At 39.4% G+C, this 23,889-nt stretch overlaps 1 protein-coding gene across 4 annotated transcripts in view; it reads right to left on the bottom strand.

The window, feature by feature from the left end:
• Nf1 (neurofibromin 1) overlaps positions 1 to 23,889 on the bottom strand; it is a 55,282-nt gene that overhangs the window by 23,150 nt on the left and 8,243 nt on the right. For 3 of the 4 annotated variants that reach the window (XM_076437638.1, XM_076437635.1, XM_076437639.1), the window contains 12 exons: positions 22,481 to 23,343; positions 22,006 to 22,307; positions 21,364 to 21,925; positions 17,630 to 18,178; positions 14,514 to 14,708; positions 12,339 to 14,430; positions 10,756 to 10,896; positions 10,407 to 10,665; positions 10,202 to 10,317; positions 8,854 to 8,970; positions 1,306 to 1,392; positions 94 to 296 (listed from right to left, as the gene is read on the bottom strand). In XM_076437638.1, coding sequence (XP_076293753.1) covers positions 94 to 296; positions 1,306 to 1,392; positions 8,854 to 8,970; positions 10,202 to 10,317; positions 10,407 to 10,665; positions 10,756 to 10,896; positions 12,339 to 14,430; positions 14,514 to 14,708; positions 17,630 to 18,178; positions 21,364 to 21,925; positions 22,006 to 22,307; positions 22,481 to 23,343 — 5,486 coding nt within the window. The remainder of the gene's footprint in view (positions 1 to 93; positions 297 to 1,305; positions 1,393 to 8,853; positions 8,971 to 10,201; positions 10,318 to 10,406; positions 10,666 to 10,755; positions 10,897 to 12,338; positions 14,431 to 14,513; positions 14,709 to 17,629; positions 18,179 to 21,363; positions 21,926 to 22,005; positions 22,308 to 22,480; positions 23,344 to 23,889) is intronic. The other variant, XM_076437636.1, reaches the window with a different exon arrangement.

The following is a 23,889-nucleotide window of genomic DNA, read 5'->3' as shown; positions in this document are numbered from 1 at the left end:
ATCGATATGATGTGACTCCAAAACCAACAAAATACGCTCGGCAGTCAACGTGTTAATAATTAATGTAGAAGTTTTTGTAGGACAAGAACTTACATTACTGGGAATACTTTTGGAAATACTACAGAAGCTTCTGCAAGGTATTCATAAAGAATTCGTTGCTCATTTTCATCAGTCGTATTTTTTACCAAAGTAACCAGAACAGTTAAAACTAAAGTTTGCGTTGAAAAGTCTGTCAGTACTTCTGGATCGAGTAATACGTTATTTTCGTTGCTGACACTGACCCTGGCACTTCGATTCTGTATGAATTATAAAAACTTTAGTATGTATAGATACATTCTTTAAATCAGAGTGATAATACTAAAATGGGCTGCTCTTTTCCTTGCGTAACCAGAAATTTTTGCCTTTCTCCTATAAATTTTTGCCTTTTTCCTATGTTATCCAGTAGATTTGAACGAGAAGATGTGAGAAATCCAAGTTTCGAGCCTGGATTAATGGTTCAAAAGTTATAAGTGTTTAAAGTTGAGCGCGCGATTTCTAGTGTTCTTGACAGGTTAACGCCGCCATGTTGTGCGTACTGCACTCCCAAGCCGGCCCTCTCCACCCCACCCAACCTAACCACCAACCAACTAATTAATTATATCGGCATTACCTTGTGGCGGATGTAGATATAAAGATAATGTAAATTTCTGATAAAGATATGAAGATAATGTAGATTTCTGTTACTGTTAATTGTATAGATTAATTTGTTTATATGTCGTTGTTAACATTTATTTTGTTTTTGGTTTCCTACCAACAAATCTATTGATATTTTAATAAAATTATAACAGATTCAAATAAATATTCAAATAAGTAACACGTCATTTTATTTTGAGGACTATCTCACACCTCTACAACCTTGTGCTGCCACTGCCACCCAGCGGTTTCGCTCGGTAAGCGGCGCGCGACCGTCATTACACACAACATGGCGCCGCTAACCTGTCAAAAACACTGAAAATTGCTCAACTTTAAACATTTATAACTTTTGAACCATTGATCCTCCAGGATCGAAACTTGGATTTCTCACATCTTCTCGTCCAAATCTACTGGATAACATCGGAAAAAGGCAAAAATTTATAGGAGAAAGGCAAACATTTATGGTTACGCAAGGAAAAGTTTACCCCTAAAATGTGTTCATGATAAAAACAAATATTTCATTTCGTAATATATGAGATTAAAATATTGTATTATTTGATAATATAATACACAATTTGATGAAGACAAGAAAAATAAATTAAGTGTTTCTAATCGAAATAGAATAAATTATACCTTTGGTTCCGTTTCCTCAGTGGATTTTGTTTCCTTAGCAGTCGGTACCGAAAAGGATCGCTGCGTTTTAAATAAAATCCGTCCAGTCTGGTTAATGTTGCGTACATCATCATTTTCGTACAGATGGAAGGAGTATGACACACATAAGTGACAAGTTGCATTGCGTTTTAAGCAACCCAGACACAGGCAAGATAGGCATAGGTAGATGAGAGCATTGAGACCGTAAGAGAAAACAGAGGAGCATACCAGAACAGAAAAAAACAATAAATAATATTAATAAATATGAAAACGACTTTTATTTTTTAAGATACACTAAAGTGACTAAAGAATATATAACGAATTAGTAAATATGATGTTGCAAAGGAATTATGAAAAACTTCGATCTTTATATAAATTATAATCTAGCACCTTCATTTGCAAATCATATTTTAAAATAGTAGCAGTTCTTAGTTTTTCCATACCTAAAAAATATTATTACTATTTTGCAGTTTTGTATTCGATTTTGTTTTATCAATAATGAAAAACTGGTATCGAACATATTATAAGTTAGAAACAATAACAAAAAATACAGTAAAGTAACCATCTAAGCGCGACGGAGCTTTCCAATCAAACGAGGAGATCTCGCGTATCGAGAACGCCGGATCGCAACGAGTTTTTGTATGGGTGCTTTTGAGGGTGCTTACGCACCCTCATTAACTATCCAATTGGTTTTAGCCGCCAACGGGAACCCGTTTTCCAGAAAATCGATTTTGAAATTGGAAAAAATTCGTACTACGCGGATATCCCAGGTTCGCGGCCCGTGCGGGGACATTTTTTTTTGTTTCTTTTTCGAAGTTTTTGCAATAATGTACAATAATTTCACAAGACATAAGCAACAAATTAAATATATTAACAATATAAGCCGAAGTACACCCCTAGACAGAGGGTTGGGTAGAACTATAGTTCTGGCATTTTTCACTAGGAGCGCTAATGTCTATTTCCGATCATTCAGTCACTGTTTTACCGACACAGTGACTGTATCAGTAAAACAGTGGCTGAATGATGAGAAACCGACATTAGCGTTCCTAGCTAAAAATGCCATGGAACTGATACTTGTACCGAAACCCTCCGTTTAGGGGTGTACTTCGTACTTTTCAAACTGTGTGTTTAAACACGTATAGTTTAACATAATAAAGGTTGCATTGACATTGTATGTGTTCCTGCAAGTGCGCTTGGTGTATGCTTCTTCTATAAAAACCCTAAATTTTTCGATATTTAAGAAAATGTATGTGTCTTAACAGTGGCAGCACTGTCGCGCCGCCAAATGCTTCTCAAACTCCGCTACATGCTGCCGAATAATGAAAATTACGCCTCGAAAATGCAGAAGTAGGCCATTTTAGACACCATGCGCAATTGGTGGGTCTTTTATCTAGCGATTGTGACTACGTAGGGACCCCAAATGTGCATTAGCGAGACGTAGTTTCTAATTTACGGAACCCTTGCAACCTCGTGTACGTATACAGGGTGTCCCAAAACTCCTTCAAGTCCGGGAAATGGGAGGTTCCTTAGGTCATTTGAAGCAACATTTTCCTTTGCACCAATGTCAGCCGCGGCTTTGTTTAGGAGTTATTAACGAAAAACACGGACCAATCAGAGCGCGACTTAAACGCGAGTTGGCACCAGGCCCCTTACCGCTGCGCCCCTCGCCGCGGTACTAAGCTGAGCCCGCCCCACTCTTCCCACTACACTGACGCGTACCGCGTGGAGCAAGCTAAGTTAGCGGTACGCGTCAGTGTTAGTGGGAAGAGTGGGGCGGGCTCAGCGTAGTACCATGGCGAGGGGCGCAGCGGTAAGAGGCCTGGCACGCGCGGAATATGGCAAGCCTGGTTGGCACAGTCGGCCAATAGACAGTTGGCGCTCTGGGCCGACTGTGCTAACTCGCGTCTAGGTCGCGCTCGGATTGGTGAGATTGGTCTGTGTTTTTCGTTAATAACTCCTAAACAAAGCCGCGGCGGCCATTTTTGCAAAGGAAAATGTCGCTTCAAATGACCTCAGGAACCTCCCATTTCCCGGACTTGAAGGAGTTTTGGGACACCCTGTATGTATCTAGCGATGTGTAAGGGGCGCCACCACACTCTCGCTCGGCCAAGGTCAAATCCGAACCTGTATCCTTAAGGGTGCGGGTCCGCATTTGACCTCGCTCCAGCAAGAGCGTAGTACACGAGGATTGCAAGGGTCCGGGATTCCACTTCTGATTTGTCGATAACGTAAAGTTGGGGCTTCTCCGTAGTCACAATCACTTAGATAAAAGATTAATCTTGGGGGGGACGTATCCTAAGATGGCCTACTTTTGCGTTTTCGAGGCGTAATTTGCATTATTCGACAGCATGCGGCTGTCGTAGTTTCATGAAAATGTATCACTCGACAGCCACGATAGGCGGCAGCACGGTCGCGCCACCATAATGGTTCTCACAGCTTCGCTACATGCAGCTGAATAATACAAATTACGCCTCGAAAACGTAGAAGTACGCCATTTTGGGATGGTCCAAGGGATCACCTTGGATGAAAATCCCTTCTTACATGGGCAAATATTGCCTGGTTCCGTTTGCCAAGAATTATGCATTATAAAATACGGAAAAATATCACGTCTGAGTATAGAAACTGTTAAAACGAAAAGTTTATCAACATAAAATTAATTAATATATGATAGCCGCAATATAATAAAAAGTTATATGTAAATGGAAGTTAAGATTTTATAAGTTATTATGTATATAGAGGATGCTTCACCTGATTTTTACATCTTTTTTTTATCACTATTATTACTCGCAGGCACGAATGTTTTACATGAAAGTTAAATGGTAGAAATTTATGGGTCAACGCATAAAAATTTTGAATGTATATGTATTATACAGCAGGCATGTCAATATATTGTATTGATAATATTGCAACTAAAATATATGGATGTTGGGATTCCTGATTTCTACAATTATTTATCTGTCGATCGATTTCACAATATGTTATGTGCAATTAGCCGTATTTCAGCTTCTGCCAGGCAGACGCTGCCAGGAGAATACCCAGCCCAGTCAACCAGGCCTGCCGTAGCAGAAATCGAGTCCAACGTGCCGAGGGCAGGTAACGGGCATTATACTGGCCGATCTCGCTCGAAGCTGCTCAAAGCACACGATGGCTAGATTCTGGCCATGCCACATAAGCTAGCGTAGGCTCGTATTCTTGCCTTGGCACAATCCCGGCACAAGCTGCCCTCGGCGCACTCCTGGCCGCTTGGTCCATTTTAAGAGGGCAGCACGGTCCCTAGTTTTAGGGACCGTTTTACGTTTTGCATCGATTGCAAGAGATAGAAACTAAATTGAATGTTACTTCTTCCCTTTTAACCCCTTGCCGTACCATTTTCTTTACAGTTGCATTGATTACAACGTCTTTATGCAAAAAGAAAAAAATTTCTAAATCTAGGGACCGTACTGCACTCTTAAGCGTGTAGGGATACCTTCAGGTTGTAACTAGCAAATAACTAGAATCTTACTAGAAAAAATGGGTTTGCCATTTTTTGCTTAATGTCCTTATACGAGCAAATTTTGGGCTGGGTGAGGGCTCATTCGAAAGAGGAAGGTTCACCGCGGGGTGCTCAGGTTATGAGGTTAACGAGATTATGTTTATATCTAATAATATGAGTGTCTAAAGTAGGGAAAAAATCGAGAAAAAATCCCGCAGATTTCAATGTATTTTTCTGTCTCTAAAAGCCTTTTTTGACTGATGGGATGACCAGCGCCCCTGCGGTGAACCTTCTTCTTTCGAATGAGCCCTCACCCAGCCCAAAATTTGGTCGTATAAGAACATTAAGTGAAAAAATCGCAAACCCATGTTTCGACCCAAAATCTAGTAAGATTCTCTAGTTCCTTTCTAGCTAACTATACACTGTGACGTTGCAACGTTTGCGACGTCCCTTCTCCGTCAATTCCGCGCATATTTTCGAGAGCGATAAAGGACCGGACCGCCCTCTAACGGGACACGTACCGAGACAGGATTCGAGAGCGCTCCTTTAAGAGATCCCGATATTATCGAGGACCTCCTAATGACATCTGTTGCGCGTGCCGAGAACGGCAAGTTTCAGAGCCGTATATGGAACGCGCAGAAGGAACCACCGACCGTCCGAATTGTCACGGGAAATGAACAATCGCCCCAAGGCCAGGAAGCGCCCGACGGAAAAGCGAATGGCCGTTTCGAGAAATTAGAGCTTGGTGCGAGGACACTCGGCAAGCAAACCGGAGGCGCCGCCAGGACAGTAGCTCTCTTAAACATCTCGTTCAAGGTGACGGACTGGAAGACCTGACGCCGTCTCGCCCCGTCAAGGGAGAGCTACCCCGGGGTCGGTGCCCTCGTAGCCAAGAAGAGGAAGCCCCTCCGCTGGTCAAGTCGAGCGATAGGCTCCTTGACCAATTTCGTGATTGCCCGGGGCCCTAGGGCGCGAAGAGGGAACGCTCCTGTGCCGTAGAGTTACGCCGTGGAAACACGCCATAGGCAATTCGGAAAAGCGGTCGAGTGGGGGGAACCGAGTTCGATCCGCTAGATTGCCGAAAATCGATGGATCACTGTCGCGCTGGCTCTCGTTATCGCATGTCGTGCGCTCTGCACTCGCGTTGCGAACTAATTGTAACTTAGCGTCGGGAAACCGAGAAGTGCCCGTTGGAGGTTTTCGTGGTGTCTAAGATGAAGTCCACCTACGCTCCGGCCGTGCCTCACGCTCTATCGAGAGCAGTTCCGAAAAAGGGCATCGAAAACGAGAAACGGTAAGCCGCACTTGTGATCCATTCGGTAGTTCGTTGCGCGACGGCTCGACCTTCGTCGCGAGAGGACGAATGCTTCCCATTCCGTCCTCGATAATTCGCTCGCGTTCGTTTCGGGAATGCTTTGAGATTTCGAGATTATTTTGAGAGTTTTCGTCTTTAAATTACGTGCGAAAGAGTGTCCTAAGAGGAGTCGCGTTTCGTGCGAGTGATCTTTTCGGTCTCTTCGCGTTTCTCGAATCCTGTGTCTCTCGCCGAACATCGTAGGGTTTTCGTCGGCGTTCGATCGCGTAATCGTTAACGTACGCGTCGGGGCGAATCCCGGGCGGAAGTCATCGCGACAGTCTCGCAGTTCGCCGAGCATCTGCGCCTCGCGTTTCCGAAGTTCGTTGCGAACGAAACCACGGTAATTGTCAGCGGTATCGTGCGAGCAAAATGGGTAAGACAACCGCGCGGCGAACGACCACCTTCTCGCTATCTTGTATGAAGAGCGCGGGCTCTCGGGTCGCGGTCACGTGGCCGCAGATTTTGTAATTTAACGACTGCTACAATAAATAGCTCGAGACCATATCGTAGTCGAATTACTCGATTCCCTGTGAGATCCGTCCTGCCGAGAGGGCTGTCCTAGTCATCCCGTGTTCGAACCATCTGGCCCAGTCGCGACGTCGTTTTCGATCCGCGTGTCTCGAAGATTCGACTCTCGACCTCGGCTTCTCCGAGCTCGAGCCTTGTTCCGCGTTCCGTGTGGCATCCTTGCGGTGCCTGGCGCCCGAACCTTTCGTTTGTCGTGAGGAAATCGTCGAATCCTCGAGTCTCGTTTGTCTCGGGCGGACCGCGTGTACTCGGCTTGCCCGCGGCCTGGTCTCAGCGCCTGCAAGGCCCGAAGTTGACCGGCTTCCGCGAGTCAAACCGCTCGTCGGAAAAAGGTTAACGTGACAACACATACATTTTCTTAAATATCGAGAGATTTAGGGTTCTTATAGAAAAAGCATACACCAAGCGCACCTGCGGGGACACATATAATGTCAATGCAACCTTTATTATGTTAAACTATACGTGTTTAAACGCAAAGTTTGAAATTTGCTGAAGTACACCCCTAGACGGAGGGTTGGGTACAACTATAGTTCCGGCATTTTTCGCTAGGAGCGCTAATGTCTGTTTCTGATCATACAGTCACCGTTTTACCGATACAGTGACTGTATCAGTAAAACAGTGACTGAATGATGAGAAACAGACATTAGCGCTCCTAGCGAAAAATGCCGGAACTATAGTTGTACCCAACCCTCCGCCTAGGGATGTACTTCGGCAAATTTCAAACTGTGTGTTTAAAGCTGTAGGATAATCATGTGACAAAACTAGCAAATAACTAGAATCCATTAGAATCTAACTATATTTTGGGTCGAAACATGGGTTGCGATCCGCGGCTTTTTGTTTTTATTTAAGCAGATTTTGGGCTGGGTGAGGGCTCATTCTAAAGAGGAAGGTTAGATGCAGTGCGCGCAGCTATTGATTTAACGAGATTATGTTCATATATAATAATATGAGTGCCCAAAGTGAAGGAAAAAATCGTGAAAATACCCGCAGATTCCAATGTATTTTTCAGTCACTAAAAGACTTTTTTGTCTCATATGATGGGGCACAGCACGCTGCATCTAACCTTCCTCTTTAGAATGAGCCCTTACCCAGCCCAAAATCTGCTCAAATAAGGACAAAAAGCCGCGGCTCGCAAACCCATGTTTCGACCCAAAATCTAATTAGATTCTATTTAATTGCTAGTTTTGTCACGTGTGTGTGTGATTATCCTACCGCCTTAAGTTTAAACACGTATAGTTTAACATAATAAAGGTTACATTGACATTGTATGTGTCCCCGCAAGTGTGCTTGGTGTATGCTTTTTCTATAAGAACCCTAAATCTATCGATATTTAAGAAAATGTATGTGTCCTGACAGTGGCAGCACTGTCGCGGCGCCCAATGCTTCTCGAACTCCGCTACATGCTGTCGAATAATGAAGATTACGCCTCGAAAACGCAAAAGTAGGCCATCTTAGACACCATGCGCGCTAGGTTGGTCTTTTATCTAGCGATTGTGACTACGTGCGGACCCCAAATGTGCATTACTGAGACGTGATTTGAAATTTCCCGAATCCTTGCAATCCTCGTGTATACATATATATATATATTGAAATATGTGTGTGTATAGTTCAGTTTATTTATAAACCCGTTATTTACTTGTTCGATGTATCGTTCAATGCTTTCTAGCCTGAATGATTCTTAATTGACGTGTGATGTTTAAATCGAATAGACGTGTTTTCCTTGTGCTCATAGATGTGTTAATAAAACTTCAATAAGTTAATTTGTTTAATTAAATGCATGATCTAATAATATATGTATCTAGCGGTGTGTAACCGCGCCCTTAAAATGGACCGGCGCCCTTAAAATGAACCGAGCGGTCAGGATTGTGCCGGGCTGGTGCCGAGGGCAGAATACGAGCCCACGCGAGCTTAGGTGCCATGGCCAGAATCTAGCATTTTTGCTTACTGGGAGGATGTGCCCCGCAGAATCGGGCAAATTCCCAGCACCCTACGCTTCGCGCAGCTTCGAACGACGTTCTGACAGGATAATGCTCGCCATCTGCTCGCCAGGCTGTGCTCGATATCTGCTCGAGGCAGCCTGGCTGACTCGGTACATATGCATAATTAATATGTATAATATTATTTATTCTCTGTAATAATTAATATACCGGTAATTAAATGAAGGGGCGCATACCTGATGCGTTGAATACTGTTTTTGTTGCCTAGCCTGAGTGAGTGCAGATTGATCCAATAAATCCCATGACTTCTGTCTGCGATTTGTAGGATTGCTAGTTGTTGCATTTGATGTATCCTATACATGAAGATATAATTTATAAAACATATTCGTACATATAATATTTAACCCTTTGCACTCGGAGCTATTTTAACTCGAAAATTAAACATTGCTTGCGACGTAGAATATTTCCGTTCCCTATGATTTTTCAAATTTTATGGATACGAAATTGGTATAATACCTCGTACAATACTTAAATGTTTAGCAATTGATTAGATACCAACACATTTTAGTACAGTCATTTGGTAGTTTTACCTGGAAAGTTTTCCGGGAGTTTTAAAAATGTGTACTTTTATAGATTTCGATGTGCGATGTACGCAAAAACTATTGATTTTACAAAAAAAAATAGTTATTACATAAATTATAGGAAATTTTCTCTAGTTTAATTTTGTATATAAATGTTTTTATCAAATGAGTCGGAAAATGAGTCGTAAAATGAGTCGGAAAGGAGATATTGTCAAAAAACTGCTATTAGGCGCCATTTTTCCAATATGGCGGCGCGAGCGGCAAAGATACGAGGTGGCAAAGTTGAAATTCGGGAAGCGCACATCGAAATCTATAAAATTATCCATTTTCAAAACTCCCGGAAAACTTTCCAGGTAACATCTTTTTTTCGAACTAAATGACTGTACTATTTAATAATGTAAATAATATTTTGAATAATGATACAGCAATTTTTAGTGGCGCCTCAAAGTTACCATTCGAGTGCTAACGGTTAAATATTGACTGCCAAGAAAAGTTTATCTAAGACTTTAAATTATAGATATATCAACATTTACATTTGCAAATGCATAATATGGAATATAATATATTCAGAGTTGGGCAGTAATATAATTAATTACAAGAGTATTTAATTACATCTTCAATTACATGTGCAAAAGTGGACTATAATTACGATAAGAAAACGGTTAAATGGTCCAAAACATAAAAATTAGTGGTTTAAAAGAACAATTACACTGAAGTAATTGTTAGACTCAATTACAATTACTGTAATCGTGTTAAGTAATTGCAATTCCTCCTTTCACAATGACTGTAATTATAATTGTGGTCCGCAATTACAATTACTGGTTCAGCCAAAGTAATTGCAATTGCCAAATACAATTACATGTAATTGTAATTTTATCTCTGCAATTTCAAATTACAGTAATTGGTAAGTAATTGTAATTGTAATTGAAATTACATTTTGCCCAACTCTGAATATATCACACTAATAATTTATTACATAAAGAGAATTACAAAACCTACTCACTGCATTATGAGGAAGCAAATTATCGATACAATCTGTACTATCCGATTCTGCATTTTTGGTGACCGAATGTCTAACATGGCATCTACTTCTCACTTCTTCAGACACAGATACCAAAGCTAATTGCATAAGGACATATCAATTATTATTTTACGGTATGCAAACACAAACAAACATGTAATTAAAAATAAGGTAAAAAGAGCTTTACCAGCTAAATAAGCTACACTGTCTGGTGTTACTTCAAATTTGTCCCTTCTGGATGGTTTCGCAACAATACCTAACAACATGGTCAGTACTCTGGCTGTTCTCGTTACAGTAGTTGGCGTAGGATGTCTATATCCTTTTAAAAGATGTCCAACTAACGCGAAATGGAAATTGGACTTAAATGACAGTCCTACAGCCTGATCCAAAAGCTTGAAATGCGACTCCAATGGTTCGCGAGTTGACATCATCACATGTTCCAGAGTCTAAATACAAGTAGTACATATTTTTGAGACAATAACGAAATGCACTTAACACTGCTAAAATGTAAATAAATGTACAAGCCAAGTCCAAACCTTGTCATCGAAATTTCCTTGAGAGTCTAAAGTATGCAGGTTCTGTTCAAGAAGTGCTAAGCCGCATGCATATAAAGATGCTTCATCCAACTGAAGAACCGACGTTGCAACCCAAAATAAAGATCGATGTATCGGAGATTCCTGAGAAGTATTAGATTATAAAATATTCGAAACACACTCAATGGTACAATACATACAGGGTGGTTCATCAGATATTAACACCTCGATTTTCGTTATTATTATTATTCGTACAGGATTATTGGTGCAGGAAACAACATACAATCCCATTAAAAAAAAATACTGATGACCTTCGTATCACTTCTACGTGTCCACCTACAAACAAACTCACAACACCAAAATATGGATGCATTTCTCGAAACTATTCAACCTTATACACTCCTCAAAAGAATTAAGAGATCACTTGTGCGAACCCGAAAAATTGCTCCCACTTTACGTGATCATAACTCCGTCAAAAATTGCTGTATCGATATCGTTAAACAATGGTTTGAAAGCCTGTTAACTTCTAGTTCCAGATGCTCTGTTTCAAATTGTTACTATGTTGGTTTTTTACAAAGTTATAGCGAGATGAAGACAACTTTGACGGTTAACAAAAATTTTGTGCAACTTTGGAACATCACACGGGGAGCAACAAATTTTTTTGATAAATCACGTTAATATCATTTGGAAGGGCTATCTTTCCTGTTTAAATTGTGTGGTTGTTGAATATCGTGCGATTTTTTTTATTCGAGTTATTCAACATTGAAGTAAATATGGGCTTTTTAACTTTAACTGGCTCCAGTAAGCGAAAAAATTATCGTAGAATCTTGTGCAAAAAAGCAATAGAAAGAGTGTTTCTTTCTCTTCGAGGCACTCTTTCTGTTTTTTCAATTTAATTATCATTTTGATATACCAGGTGTTTCTGAAAATATGCTTAAATAAAGCACAATTTCCATTTTTCCTTTAGCTCGCTATATCTCGGCGAGAAATGATCGTAATACGATGATCCGAACGTCAGATTGAAGCAGAGATTCTGCCGATTCGATTGAGTACCCCATGAACTCGCTGCCACGATTCTTCACCTATAGCAGCTGTGTTTGAAGTTGGTGCTTCGCAGAAATTAGCACGCCACGTACAGCGGCTGCCTGACATCACTGAATACGCTACCGCCGCGCCGGCCCACAGTGGAAAATTTGGCAAGAAATCGATTTCAACAAAAAAATTTGTTGCTCCCCGTGTGATGTTCCAAAGTTGCACAAAATTTTTGTTAACCGTAAATGTTGTCTTCATCTCGCTATTAACTTTGTAAAAAACCAATATAGCAACAATTTGAAACAGAGCATCCGAAACTAGAGGTTTCAGGCTTTCAAACCATTGTTTAACGATATCGATACGGCAATTTTTGACGGAGTTATGATCACGTAAAGTGGGAGCAATTTTTCGGGTTCGCACAAGTGATCTCTTAATTCTTTTGAGGAGTGTATAAACATTCTTCGCTACGAATAATAATAACGACGAAAATCGAGGTGATAATATCTGGTGAGCCACCCTGTATACGATAAAGGAAGATATAAGTTATAACTTACTGATCTCAGTAACGGCTGTAACCGAATGAGGCACATGATAATCGCTTCAAGCAAAGTGATATCGCTAAAACTTTCCAATGCCTTCACCAATATCTTTAGTAGTTGTTTCATATCTTGATCGGTGATACTTTTACTGATGCATCCGAAAACGATCAAAGCTCTCGGCTGAAGAGCTGGATTATAGCAGAAGGCGAAATTTCTCGCTAAAGAAGTCCAAGTTTTCAGCCAATCACATTGTGGAATGTCTCGCATACAAGCCTCCATTATTTCAAGGAGAGCATCCGTGATAATTTCTAAGCTAGTTAACGAGAGCCTCTCCCTGTCGTGTGTGCTCGCGACGCTACGCTCGTTGCTAGCCCATTTCTCGCTCGTCTGTTTATAACTAGATTTAAATGCTGTACCCGCAGCAGATTTCACTTTGCTAATACCAAAGAGTAAATAAAACTTCGGAAGAGAAAACTCGTCCAAACTCATTCGCAATATTCTGTACGTGTCCTCTGAAAACGAAGGAGAGCTACAAGTGCAAAGCGAGTGAATGCTGTTGATAACCAACCCGTGCGTAGATGCTCGCATACTCAAACTACCGGAACAGACCAGAAACGTTACTGTGTGAAACAAATAGGGCAGGTGTTTCCCCACGTCCAGACAGTTATTGAAAGACAGCATCAGTAAATATCTTGCGAGAATAGCAATATCGTTCCATCCTGTATGCTGTTCTAGTAATTGCGTTGGAGAAGTACAGGTTTTATCCACAACTCGACAGAGTCTTCCTATTACTTTCTTCGCGACTAACTGAACGTTTCCAGATGCTAGAGCCACTGCTGTGTCTGCCATTATTTCAACCGTTGGGGACCCAAGTTCGTTGGCGCTACGCTGAATGAAATTATCCAGTACTGTATCTATTAAGTCCGGCAATCTTCCAATTGTGCTCCATATCTTGGCTTGTATACTCGGATACATTTCTACCTCCTCGATGGTCAATGTAATTAATTTCTCTAAAATATTTGTGACTTGCTTCTGACGTTTCCCTCCCCCATCGTTCGGTTTGTAAAATCGCACGAGATTGTTCAACCATGGAGTCATATATTCTAAACACAGATGTTTCAACTCGATGCTTGATAATCTGAATCCTTGTATGCATTCTTCCAGAAATTCCAGTGTGAGGTGTGGATCCTTTGCGGCCAACGTTTCACTGAGGTGTTTGATGAATATCGTATTATTCGATGGTATGCAGAGTCCAGATGTTTCCAATAACTGTCCTTCTATTTTCAAGTCGAACGTTGCTGTTAAAGCGCACAGTTGATTGTATGCTGCTGTTCTCAGATTCGGATCCGAGCTACCGAGATTCAATAAAGCCATGTTCAGTAACGTGCCAGGTACGTGTTTCGGTCGAATCTTTGGGTGAACAGACACAGACTCTGGCTGTGACAGTTCCCATCGATTTCTTATATGAATTATAGCCTGAACGATGCTATCGCGATCGTTATGAATGAAAGATAAAGGGCCAGTTTCATTCGAGATGGTTAACGTGAATTGATTGTCGTCTAGTAAACAAACTTTTTCTATTTCAGACGCGTAATAAACATCATTTAAAAGAACGGAATGCGAAAGCACTTTGCATCGCTCCGCCGAGGTAATTTGTATAGCAGTTGGTCCAACTTTCACGGATACCTTAGTTTCCTTGTGAGAAAGTTTCAAGGCGCTATTGAAAACCTTCAGATCTTCGTCAAGAGAGAGCGTAGCACCGGGCAGTTTCTGTTGGTCAATGTCAATCGCATCGTTCAAACGATTCGGTCCGTCGAGAAAGATTACTTTTTTATTGTTTTTCAGGGGCGCCAAAATTCTGTCGTGGAACTTCGTGTATTCCCTTACCCAGCTATTGCAATTGTAAATATATGCAGCGTGAATTTTCTCGTAGGCGGTTTTAGGCAATATGTACAGCCATTTCTGTAGAAAGTCAGTTCTGAACCGATTGTCTGAACACGTGTGCGTGAAATCAACAACCAATTCGTACGGAGCATGCCAGAATGGTTTCAGCGTGAGAATTACATGATATATCAGCAACTCGTCGTGTGTGTCGCCAAGACATGTTCTATAAAAATATAAAGTTCGAGTTAATATGTAGGTATTATCCCTAGTATTAAAGAATAAAATGTTAAAGATAGAAGTACACACTTGTAACGTCTGGCAATGTAGTAAAATATAGGATATCCCTGTTTACTGGTTCCCGCTTGATAGAAGATATTTAAATTCTTGATACTCTTAAATTCTTCCTTTTCATGCATATTGTGTTTCACCATTATTTCTTCGAAATTAGTTGAAGACATATCAATGCTTGACCACCGAGCGTAAGATGAAGAAAATACTAAACTGTTCAAATGAAATTAAAGTGTTTTAGGCATTGGTACTAGTGGCACGTGGCACATGAACCGTGCAGTAAGGTATTAAGTAAACGGATTCGTTCGTTTATGTTTTTCGATCGCATTCTTCTCAACTGTCAATGTTAGCAGTGAGACGCAAGCAAGACAGCAATACATTCGCGGTAAATTCTTCGACGTTATATCATCGTGTATTAAAATACACAAATGAAATTAAAATACACGGGTAATCCTGTATTTAATATTACATGGATTAAGATCCGGATTGGTTTATTACACGTGTCCGCGCGTATTTGCAATTCGGATATTAATCCATATAATATTAAATATAGGGTTGCCCGTGTAATTTAATTTCACAAATATTCGAGTATTTTACTATACGGTGATACAGTATGGTCCAGTCAACGAAAAGTTGTAGAGGGAAATGGAAAGAACACAATTTTTAACTTTGGGTCTGTGTTTGGACTGGTTAGGAGGTAAACATACTAAAAGTCCCCACTCCTAGGAGGTCCCCTTTTTAGGTTTTCCGCTTATATCTCGGAAACTATGCGTCCTAGCGATAACACCATTCTATACAAAATTAAAGCTGACAAAATGTGCCACAAGATTGATTGGATTCAGTTTTTCGCTATCTCGCATAGTTTCCGAGATATCCGCGCTCAAAGTTCACTAATTATGAAAAAGAAAATAGCCGGGTGAAATTCGCCCCCGGCGAGATTTTAATCGAACTTGAACCATTCGATAGCCTACCGAAAAAGGCCCCTCTCTAACAAGCATCAGCCCCATATCTCATCTGTAAGGGTAGTTATTGAAAAAATCGAAATGCCAGTTTTTGGCCCATTTTCCCTATTTATTGACAATTCAAAATTCTGAATTAAATCTGACACATTTCGGATACCAAGCCGCATATTAGGTATCATTTCCAGATTTTTCCGTTGCAAACTATGGTTGTAAAAAATGAAAAACACGGAAAAAATCGAAAAAATGCAGATTTCATATAAAAGTAGGTCTCGTACCACTTCAGAATTAATTTAGCAATGAGATATTATCGAAAGTATTATGCTCAATTTTTTTCAGATTTTTGTGAGTGGTGCAACAATGTTGCATTGTTGAAAAAAATAAAATCCACTTTTTTCGGCGTATTTTCTACGATTTATTGCCGAAAATCTTGAAAATCTGCAATTTTTACCATCTTTAAACGTTTGTAGCTCATTGCAACGTCGACCGATTTTGACGAAATTTTCAGAATATGTTTAATTGACACAGATCTACAAAACGTGTTTTTTAAATTTTCAATATAGGCCCACAAAAAAAGGTTAAAAATTCAACTTTTTAGTATTTTTTCAACAGTTCCGATCAATTGCAATTTTTTAAAAAATTTCTTTTCACATCCTTTAGTAAACTAATTGCTCCAGCTTCCCAAAAAAGTTCAAATCGTATAGTACAATATTAAAAAAGTTATCGTCTTCTTTGGAGTGGTTTCAAACTTTTGTCCGCTACTGTACGTATATTTATATCATTCGTTCTGTTTATTCAAATTTTACATATGTATTTACACAATTATGCTTGAAATTAAATGAAATACTATGATTTTTGTTCATTTGTGTGTACCTATTAATAAAGTTTGTTTATTTGAAGAAACTCTGATTAATAAAGTAGCAATAAAAACTTTGATCTAAATAACAATGCTTTGTAATTACCTTTATTGTTTACTATGCAAGCAACTAAATGTGTCGAGAACATAACAATGATAATAACGATTAATCTACATTAGCAAATACGAACTTGGTGTCAGTGGAAACGAATAAACTCAAACCTGTCGCTAAACACAGACTGTCGATGATTTTACCGTGTCGATGAAAACATAGTGTCGGTCAAATCATGTCGATGAAGACACTTGTCGACGAATTGACCGTGTCGATGAAAAAGTAGCGTTGTCGATAAAAACATCCCAGGGTAACTCGGAATTTATTGCTGTTTCGCTTGCGTCTCACTTCTAACATCAACAGTTGAGAAGAATTCGATCGAAAAACATAAACGCACGAGTCGCCGGACTCGAACTTGTCGAACGGATCCGTCCACACGGATTCTTAACACTTCCACGTGCCGCGTGTATCCGTGAAACAGAAATACACGGGCATTAAAAATGACACGGATTGAGATCAGGGCCGTGCGGTAGATTTTCTCGGTAAGATGCAAGTCTCCGAAATGTCGCTCGTTAAATATTTTTTCTTTAAACCAACCCCTTCAATGGTGGTTTAAAAAAAATAAATCATATACATCAATATAGAAAAAGGTTGCGTAAAGATTTTTAATTATTGAATGATTTAAATTGTATTTTGATTTCGCTGCTTACGCTTGTTGCGTCCGCCTCTCTGTATCAGAACACGACACGGCCCTGATTGACATAATGACAGTTTATCAGAGTTGGGCAGTATTTAAATATTTCTCGCCTCGGCTCTACAATGCCATCTCTGTACTACGATATGGAGTAACGAATAAACCATTAACCAACCATTAAAATGATTTAAATACCGATTGGAATAAAAGATACATAACTTTTATTCGTTATTCGACTTTTATTTAAATAATCTTGTATTCGCCGAGAATGTATTCGATAAATAATAGTTACAGTTACAAATTGTATTCGAAGCTTCGAATACATCCACTTCGAATACAATTTGTAACTATTATTCCTCGAATACATTCTCGGCGAATACAAGATTATTTAAATAAAAGATATTTTAGTATTCGAACCTTCGAATAACGAATACAAATTTTGTATCTTTTATTCGTTATTCGAAATTTGTATTTAAATACAATTTAAAAACAATGTATTTAAATACAATGGCACAATTTTTTGCCCAACACTGCAGTTTATAATGAATTGAAAATATTTTGACGATTACGTACTGTGAATCTACCGGTTTGTGTTCAGGAGGACCAAGGTACGCCAACAAGGTGGCCATTTTGTCGAAAGGTCTTCTGCCAACCGCCTTGTGGTCACGGCTGCTGCTAAGGTAATCACCAATTCTTTCTTGATGATTCCAAAGCAATCTATGCAGCGCTAAAACATTAGCATCCGACACAAATGACATTGGATGACTGGCCTGATCTACTGTTTCACAATCCGATGCTATCCGTATGAAAAATCTTCTTCCAATTTCAAAATGCGCCCGTAAAAAATCGTTGAAAGGTAACATATGTTGTTCTTTACTGAACTCCACATGGTTCGCAATGTTTTGAAGTATTTTAGACATTAACATGAGGCCCCTTTTTACTTGAGAAGGTACAGGTTTGTTCACAATACCCATTTCCAGAGGTGATACGATAGCCGGATTAATAAAACGCAAAAATATTACTGTTCCTACTGCGCCAATATTGTTTTGTGGACATTGTGGGAATCTTTTGCTCAGTACTTGATATAGGCAATGACACATGGATCGCAATTGCGGTGGAAACCTGGAAGAATTGTTGACTAGTATTATGAATGGCATCCATAAAATAGAATCAATATTACAGGGTGGTCGTTTTATCTGAAGACATTGCAATATCTCGAGAACTATGCATAAAATGAAAACAGGTGGGTAATGAAAGTTGTTCGTCGCGAAGGGGGACATCCAATGATACCAAACTCGACCCCTCACCGACACCCCCTGGGTGTGAGGGTGGGGAAGATAAAAAACTGAAATATGAACCCCCATTTTTCATTGCAGATTTGGATTCTCCAGAAAAAAATACACAAATTTGACCGAGGAGTTTTTGCATTTTGATAATGGACAAAAATCCAAATGGGTAAAAGATCGTTGAAAATTGGGGATATCTCGAGAAATACACATCAGATCAGAAAAATAAAAGTAGACGTATTTGATATTTAAAAAAATGCTATTCAATAACACCATAATTGACCCCCCACTCCCTCCTCCTGAGGGGGGGGGGGTGGGAGAGGGAATTATTTCAAAATCTTCAATGGAAAACCCCATTCTCAACGTTGTATTTCTCCGACAAATCGAAGAGGGGACTGCTCGACGCGCCGCTGTGAGCGTGTGGCGAACTACGTCTTATTACTAGGTATAAAAGGCAGTGCAGTGCGGTCAGAGGTCACTTTTCTTTCAGAATTAGAACTGAAAGCATCTTTAACAATTTCGTAAGGGTTTCCGATTGAAGATTTTGAAATAATTCCCTCTCCCCCACCCTAAGGAGGTGAGGGTGGGGGGTCAATTATGGTGTTATTGAATAGCATTGTTAAAAATATCAAATACGTCTACTTTTATTTTTCTGATCTGATGTGTATTTCTCGAGATATCCCCAAATTTCAACGATTTTTTACCCATTTTTTATTTTTGTCCATTGCAGCGCCATCTGTGAACCAAAATGCAAGAACTCCTAGATCACATTCGTGTATTTTTTTCTGGAGAATCCAAATCTGCAATGAAAAATGGGGTTTCCCATTTAAGTATATCTTCTTAATTATATCTTCCCCCACCCCCACAACCAGGGGATGACGGTGGGGGGTCGAGTTTGGTATCATTGAATGTCCCCCTTCGCGACGAACAACTTTCATTACCCACTTGTTTTGATCCGATGCATAGTTCTCGAGATATTTCAATGTCTTCAGATAAAATGACCACCCTGTATATTAAATTAATAAAATATTAAATTAAATTAGACATTAGTGTTAAAATCACGAATAATGTGTTCAGAAAAATCTTGTATTGTATCAAAGAGGACACATAATGACGATAATTGTTTGACTTTACAACAGCCTTGAAGAATCCTGCAAAAGTCGCAATGTCTGTCTACTGTTTTCCATTATTAAAAATTCTTCTATTATTTTATGATTACTACTTATATGATTGACCCATTTATTTTTGATTTTCAAACACTTGGCTCTGCATATTCTTGTAGGAGAAAATAGCATAGCAAACTGTACTAATATTTTAGTCAGTATAACACTGAATGAAAGTTTAGTAATGTAGCAATACAATAGTGTACTCCAATGTTACACTTCACATACAAGTTCAAAATCCAATTGTGCAACCACCTTACAATGTGTACCTACATCGGGTAATGCTACTGTCGACATGATGACAAAATTGAAGTTTAATCATATAACACGTCAAGTAGGAAGAGCTGCGCGCATAAACAAAATCCGACGCAGTATTTTATTCCGTATTTACATTGTGTAAATAGTGTTTAGTGTAAACAATTTGATGTCACTGACAAGAATATGTAGTAAAAAAAGAATGCAGAACTATTTTAAATATAAATGTGATCTTCACAGGACTCTCCAACTGACGAGAAAGATCAAATAATTGTCATCACGATGTGTTCTCGTTATAATGTACTTGTGTGTCCTTGATACCATACAACATTCGTCTGAACATTTCTTTGCATTTTTAATACTTAGGGTAATAACAGCGTATATACTTTTAAGAAGCACGTACAGTTTATTCATGCAAGAAATAAAAAACTACATCTCTATTAGTTAATACATATCTCGAACATTAGTTCCAACAAAAAATTTAAAGAACATATCAGTAATCATTAATTTTTTAATGTATGTACAATTGTACAGGGTGGTTGAAAAGTTCCCGGAATTTTTTAAAGCATTTCAGCAGCATAAAAACACCGCACAAACGAATGAATCCACACACTTGACCGAATAATAAGTTTTATTAATTCATTAACAATGAAATGAACCAAAAACGTTTACAACAAATGTTCGAAATTGCCTCCTTTCCATTCGATACATTTACGGACCCACTTTCTAAAATTCCCGACGATGGTCGCGCACTCTTCCACCGTAATCTCGTCCCAGGCACGCGTCAACACCGCTTTCAGCTGTTCCACCGTGGCGTATCATCTTCCTGAAATTTTTTGCTCCATGATGGACCATACTGAGTAATCCATCGGGTTAAGATCCGGCGAGTTCGGCGGCCAAACATCCTTTCCCCAAAAGCCGGGAAACAGCTCTTTGCAGACGACGATGGTGGATTTGGCGGAATACGCCGGCGGCCAGTCCTGCTGAAGCGTGAATACGCCCTGGCCGAAGTGTCGCGTTGCCCACGGCTTTAATTCCCTCCGGAGGACACGTTCCTGGTACTCGGCGGCGTTGATTTTTACGTTTCTCGGGATGAACACCGGTGGCGTCTTCCCGGTGGTGCAGATACCTGCCCAAGTCATGACCGAGGCTGGAAAATGACTGCGGCCGATGGTTTTCGGGGCCGAAGTCTTCTGCTGGCCCTTCTTGAGCAGCTGGCGGTGATTCTGACGGTTGTGTAGGGGTTCGACCGTAAAAATTTTCTCATCCGTGAAAAGAACCTTCTTAGAAAGCGGACCCGTAAATGTATCGAATCAAAAGGAGGCAATTTCGAACATTTGTTGTAAATGTTTTTGGTTCATTTCATTGTTAATGAATTGATAAAACTTATTATTCGGTCAAGTGTGTGGATTCATTCGTTTGTGCGGTATTTTTATGCTGCTGAAATGCTTTAAAAAATTCCGGGAACTTTTCAGCCACCCTGTATGTACGTTAAGCACTCCTTAATACTATAGAACAATTGTATAAACATTCTCTTCATGTAAAAGATAGTATTAAGCGACCCATTTTGTATACTTTAATTTTGTACGTTTTAAAAACTTACCGATCGGCTGAAGATACTATAGCGTCGAATACTTTCTGCGTCAACGCTATTAAATTACGTCCATTTTGTTCTATGTCTTCATTGGTGTCCATTCTTGCGCTATCAACTTCGAAACCAGTTGTCGTGTCGCCTAACAGTGGTCTTATCAACGGTTCCAATAAATTTTGCAAATAACTTGCGCCATAAATTTTGAAACAGAATGCCATAATTTTGCTTCCAAGACTGTTTCCTCGAAATAAGGTTTGCATGCAATCGGAAACTTCAACCTCACGATAGAACATGTTCCATAAAAGTGGTGACAATAAGTGTTTTGCATCAAACAATGTGACAAACACTCGAGCAAGCTCATCCATTTGATTTGTTGTTACAACATTAGCTAAAGCCATCGCGATAGGTAATTCTCCTTTGTCGCTGATCATCGTAACAAGTTGAACTAACTGTTCAAATCTATCAGCTAACACTGTCTCTGCTAGCGTATCGAATTCTGTTCCTTGTTGAAGAATTTTTGTGAGAACTTCCATAAATGCTGCTCGTGTTTGTAAGTCAGGATTATAGCCCAAACCTATAATTATTGAGACATTTAAAAATGGAAAAAATGTTGAGAAACAAATCAATTTAAGTTGTACATATAGTATGACTTACTTAACGAATGCATCAAACCGCTATCGATGTTTGCGCTGAGAAGATTACTCATTGCTTGTATGGTAGCATTGCGTAGTGTAGACAATTTACCACTGGATAAACGTGGCTGCTGAGATGCGAGTTCCTTTTCTTCCGCAGCGGCTTCGTTGCAATCGTTTAACAAATTCATGAAGAGAGTAAAATATTTTAAAAATAATTGAGATTTTGCTTCCATCAAATCACCACGGTCAGATTCCTCCGGTTGCAAAGGAAGACCTCGTAACAATGCTCCCACTGCTTCCATGCAAGCTTGATCCAAATCCCTAAAACGCCAAAATACAAATATTCAAACGAATCATCTGAATCTTTTATTTATTACAGTTTCGAATTACGTACGAAAAGTAATCCGGGTATTGCGTATTTTTAAAAAACATAACACTCGTATTGCTTTTAATCGCATAGAATTAAATAATTACTAACATAAAGAACAATTTACCTAGTATAAACAGTTATATCTCCACTAGTTGATGGAGTAATTTGGTGTGTGGCACCCATTACCCAATCGGTTAAATATTCCACGAGTTTATTTCGAAACTTCATTTCCTGTCGAAACGCTAAATCATCTCGTCTTTCCATCATTGCTTCAACAAGCTGACATAATTTTGTCTTAATATGTATAGAATGCACAGTCATGTCCAAATGTCGAACATATCTGACAATTGCTAACATCATTCCCTCTATACTGGTCATTCCAAGGTATTCAGAAGGTTGTTCTGTCTTCGAATCCAATATATTCTTCATGATAAATATTATATGTTCGATGAACTGAGTATTAATATCTTCCACAACAATTTGCCCAGCCTGATTAAAGAATTTCTCGACCATACTTTTGATCTGATCGAAAAGTATTGGATATAACGCAGGACTCATCTCATGACCAACCAATTCTTTCACGTGGTTCTGAATTTGATTTCCAAACTTTTCATTGTTGCAAACCAGCAAATGCAACAGGTGCGAAACAAATTGCGTGCAATGTTGGACTTCCTGACTCGGATTTGATACGTAATGGTCTTGCTTTAGAGAAGATTTCTTTAAATCAGAATTTGGTAGCATCCCTGACAACGGTTTATTCGAAGAGCGTTCTTGCAAACACACTCCGCCTAAAGCGCAGAGAACTCCTGTCATATTTGCCCATTCGTTGATTTGATCCTCTAATTCATGTTCCGAATTTTGATGTGATGCTCTACGTTTTCCTGTACTTCGGTGAGATTCCATTTGGCCGTCCTCGATTTTAAACTTAGGATAATTCACCAATTGTTGAGAAGTTATTTTCCAATTTTTAAATGTCTCTTCCCAAGCCTGAATATAAAGAAAGGCTGTGTTCACATCACTTTTTACTTATAAATACTAAGTAATTACTAGACTGTGGGAGTATATGTAAATTTATATTTTTGTAGGTCAATATAAAGAATTTACAATTAGATAAAAATCTACTTCGTTATGAACAATTTTAGTATATTTCAAATGCAATGAATCTGTTAAACATTATTGAAGTTTATTTATACTACACTCCTCAAAAGAATTAAGGGGTCACTTGTGCGAACCTGAAAAAATGGTCCCACTTTACGTGATCATAACTCCGTCAAAAATTGCCGTATCGATATCGTTAAACAATGGTTTGAAAGCTTGAAATCTCTAGTTTCAGATGCTCTGTTTCAAATTGTTGCTATGTTGGTTTTTTACACAGTTATAGCGAGATGAAGACAACATTGACGGTTAAGCAAAATTTTGTGCAACTTTGGCACTAATTTCTGCGAAGCACTAACTTCAAACACAGCTGTCATAGGTAAAAAATTGTCGCAGCGAATTCATGGAGTACTCAATCGAATCGGCAGAATCTCTGCT

The sequence above is a fragment of the Lasioglossum baleicum genome, chromosome 13 (assembly GCF_051020765.1).
Source record: "Lasioglossum baleicum chromosome 13, iyLasBale1, whole genome shotgun sequence".
NCBI classification, from domain to species: domain Eukaryota; kingdom Metazoa; phylum Arthropoda; class Insecta; order Hymenoptera; family Halictidae; genus Lasioglossum; species Lasioglossum baleicum.
Note: the sequence above shows the minus strand (reverse complement) of the source record. Positions and strands in the feature narration are given on the sequence as shown.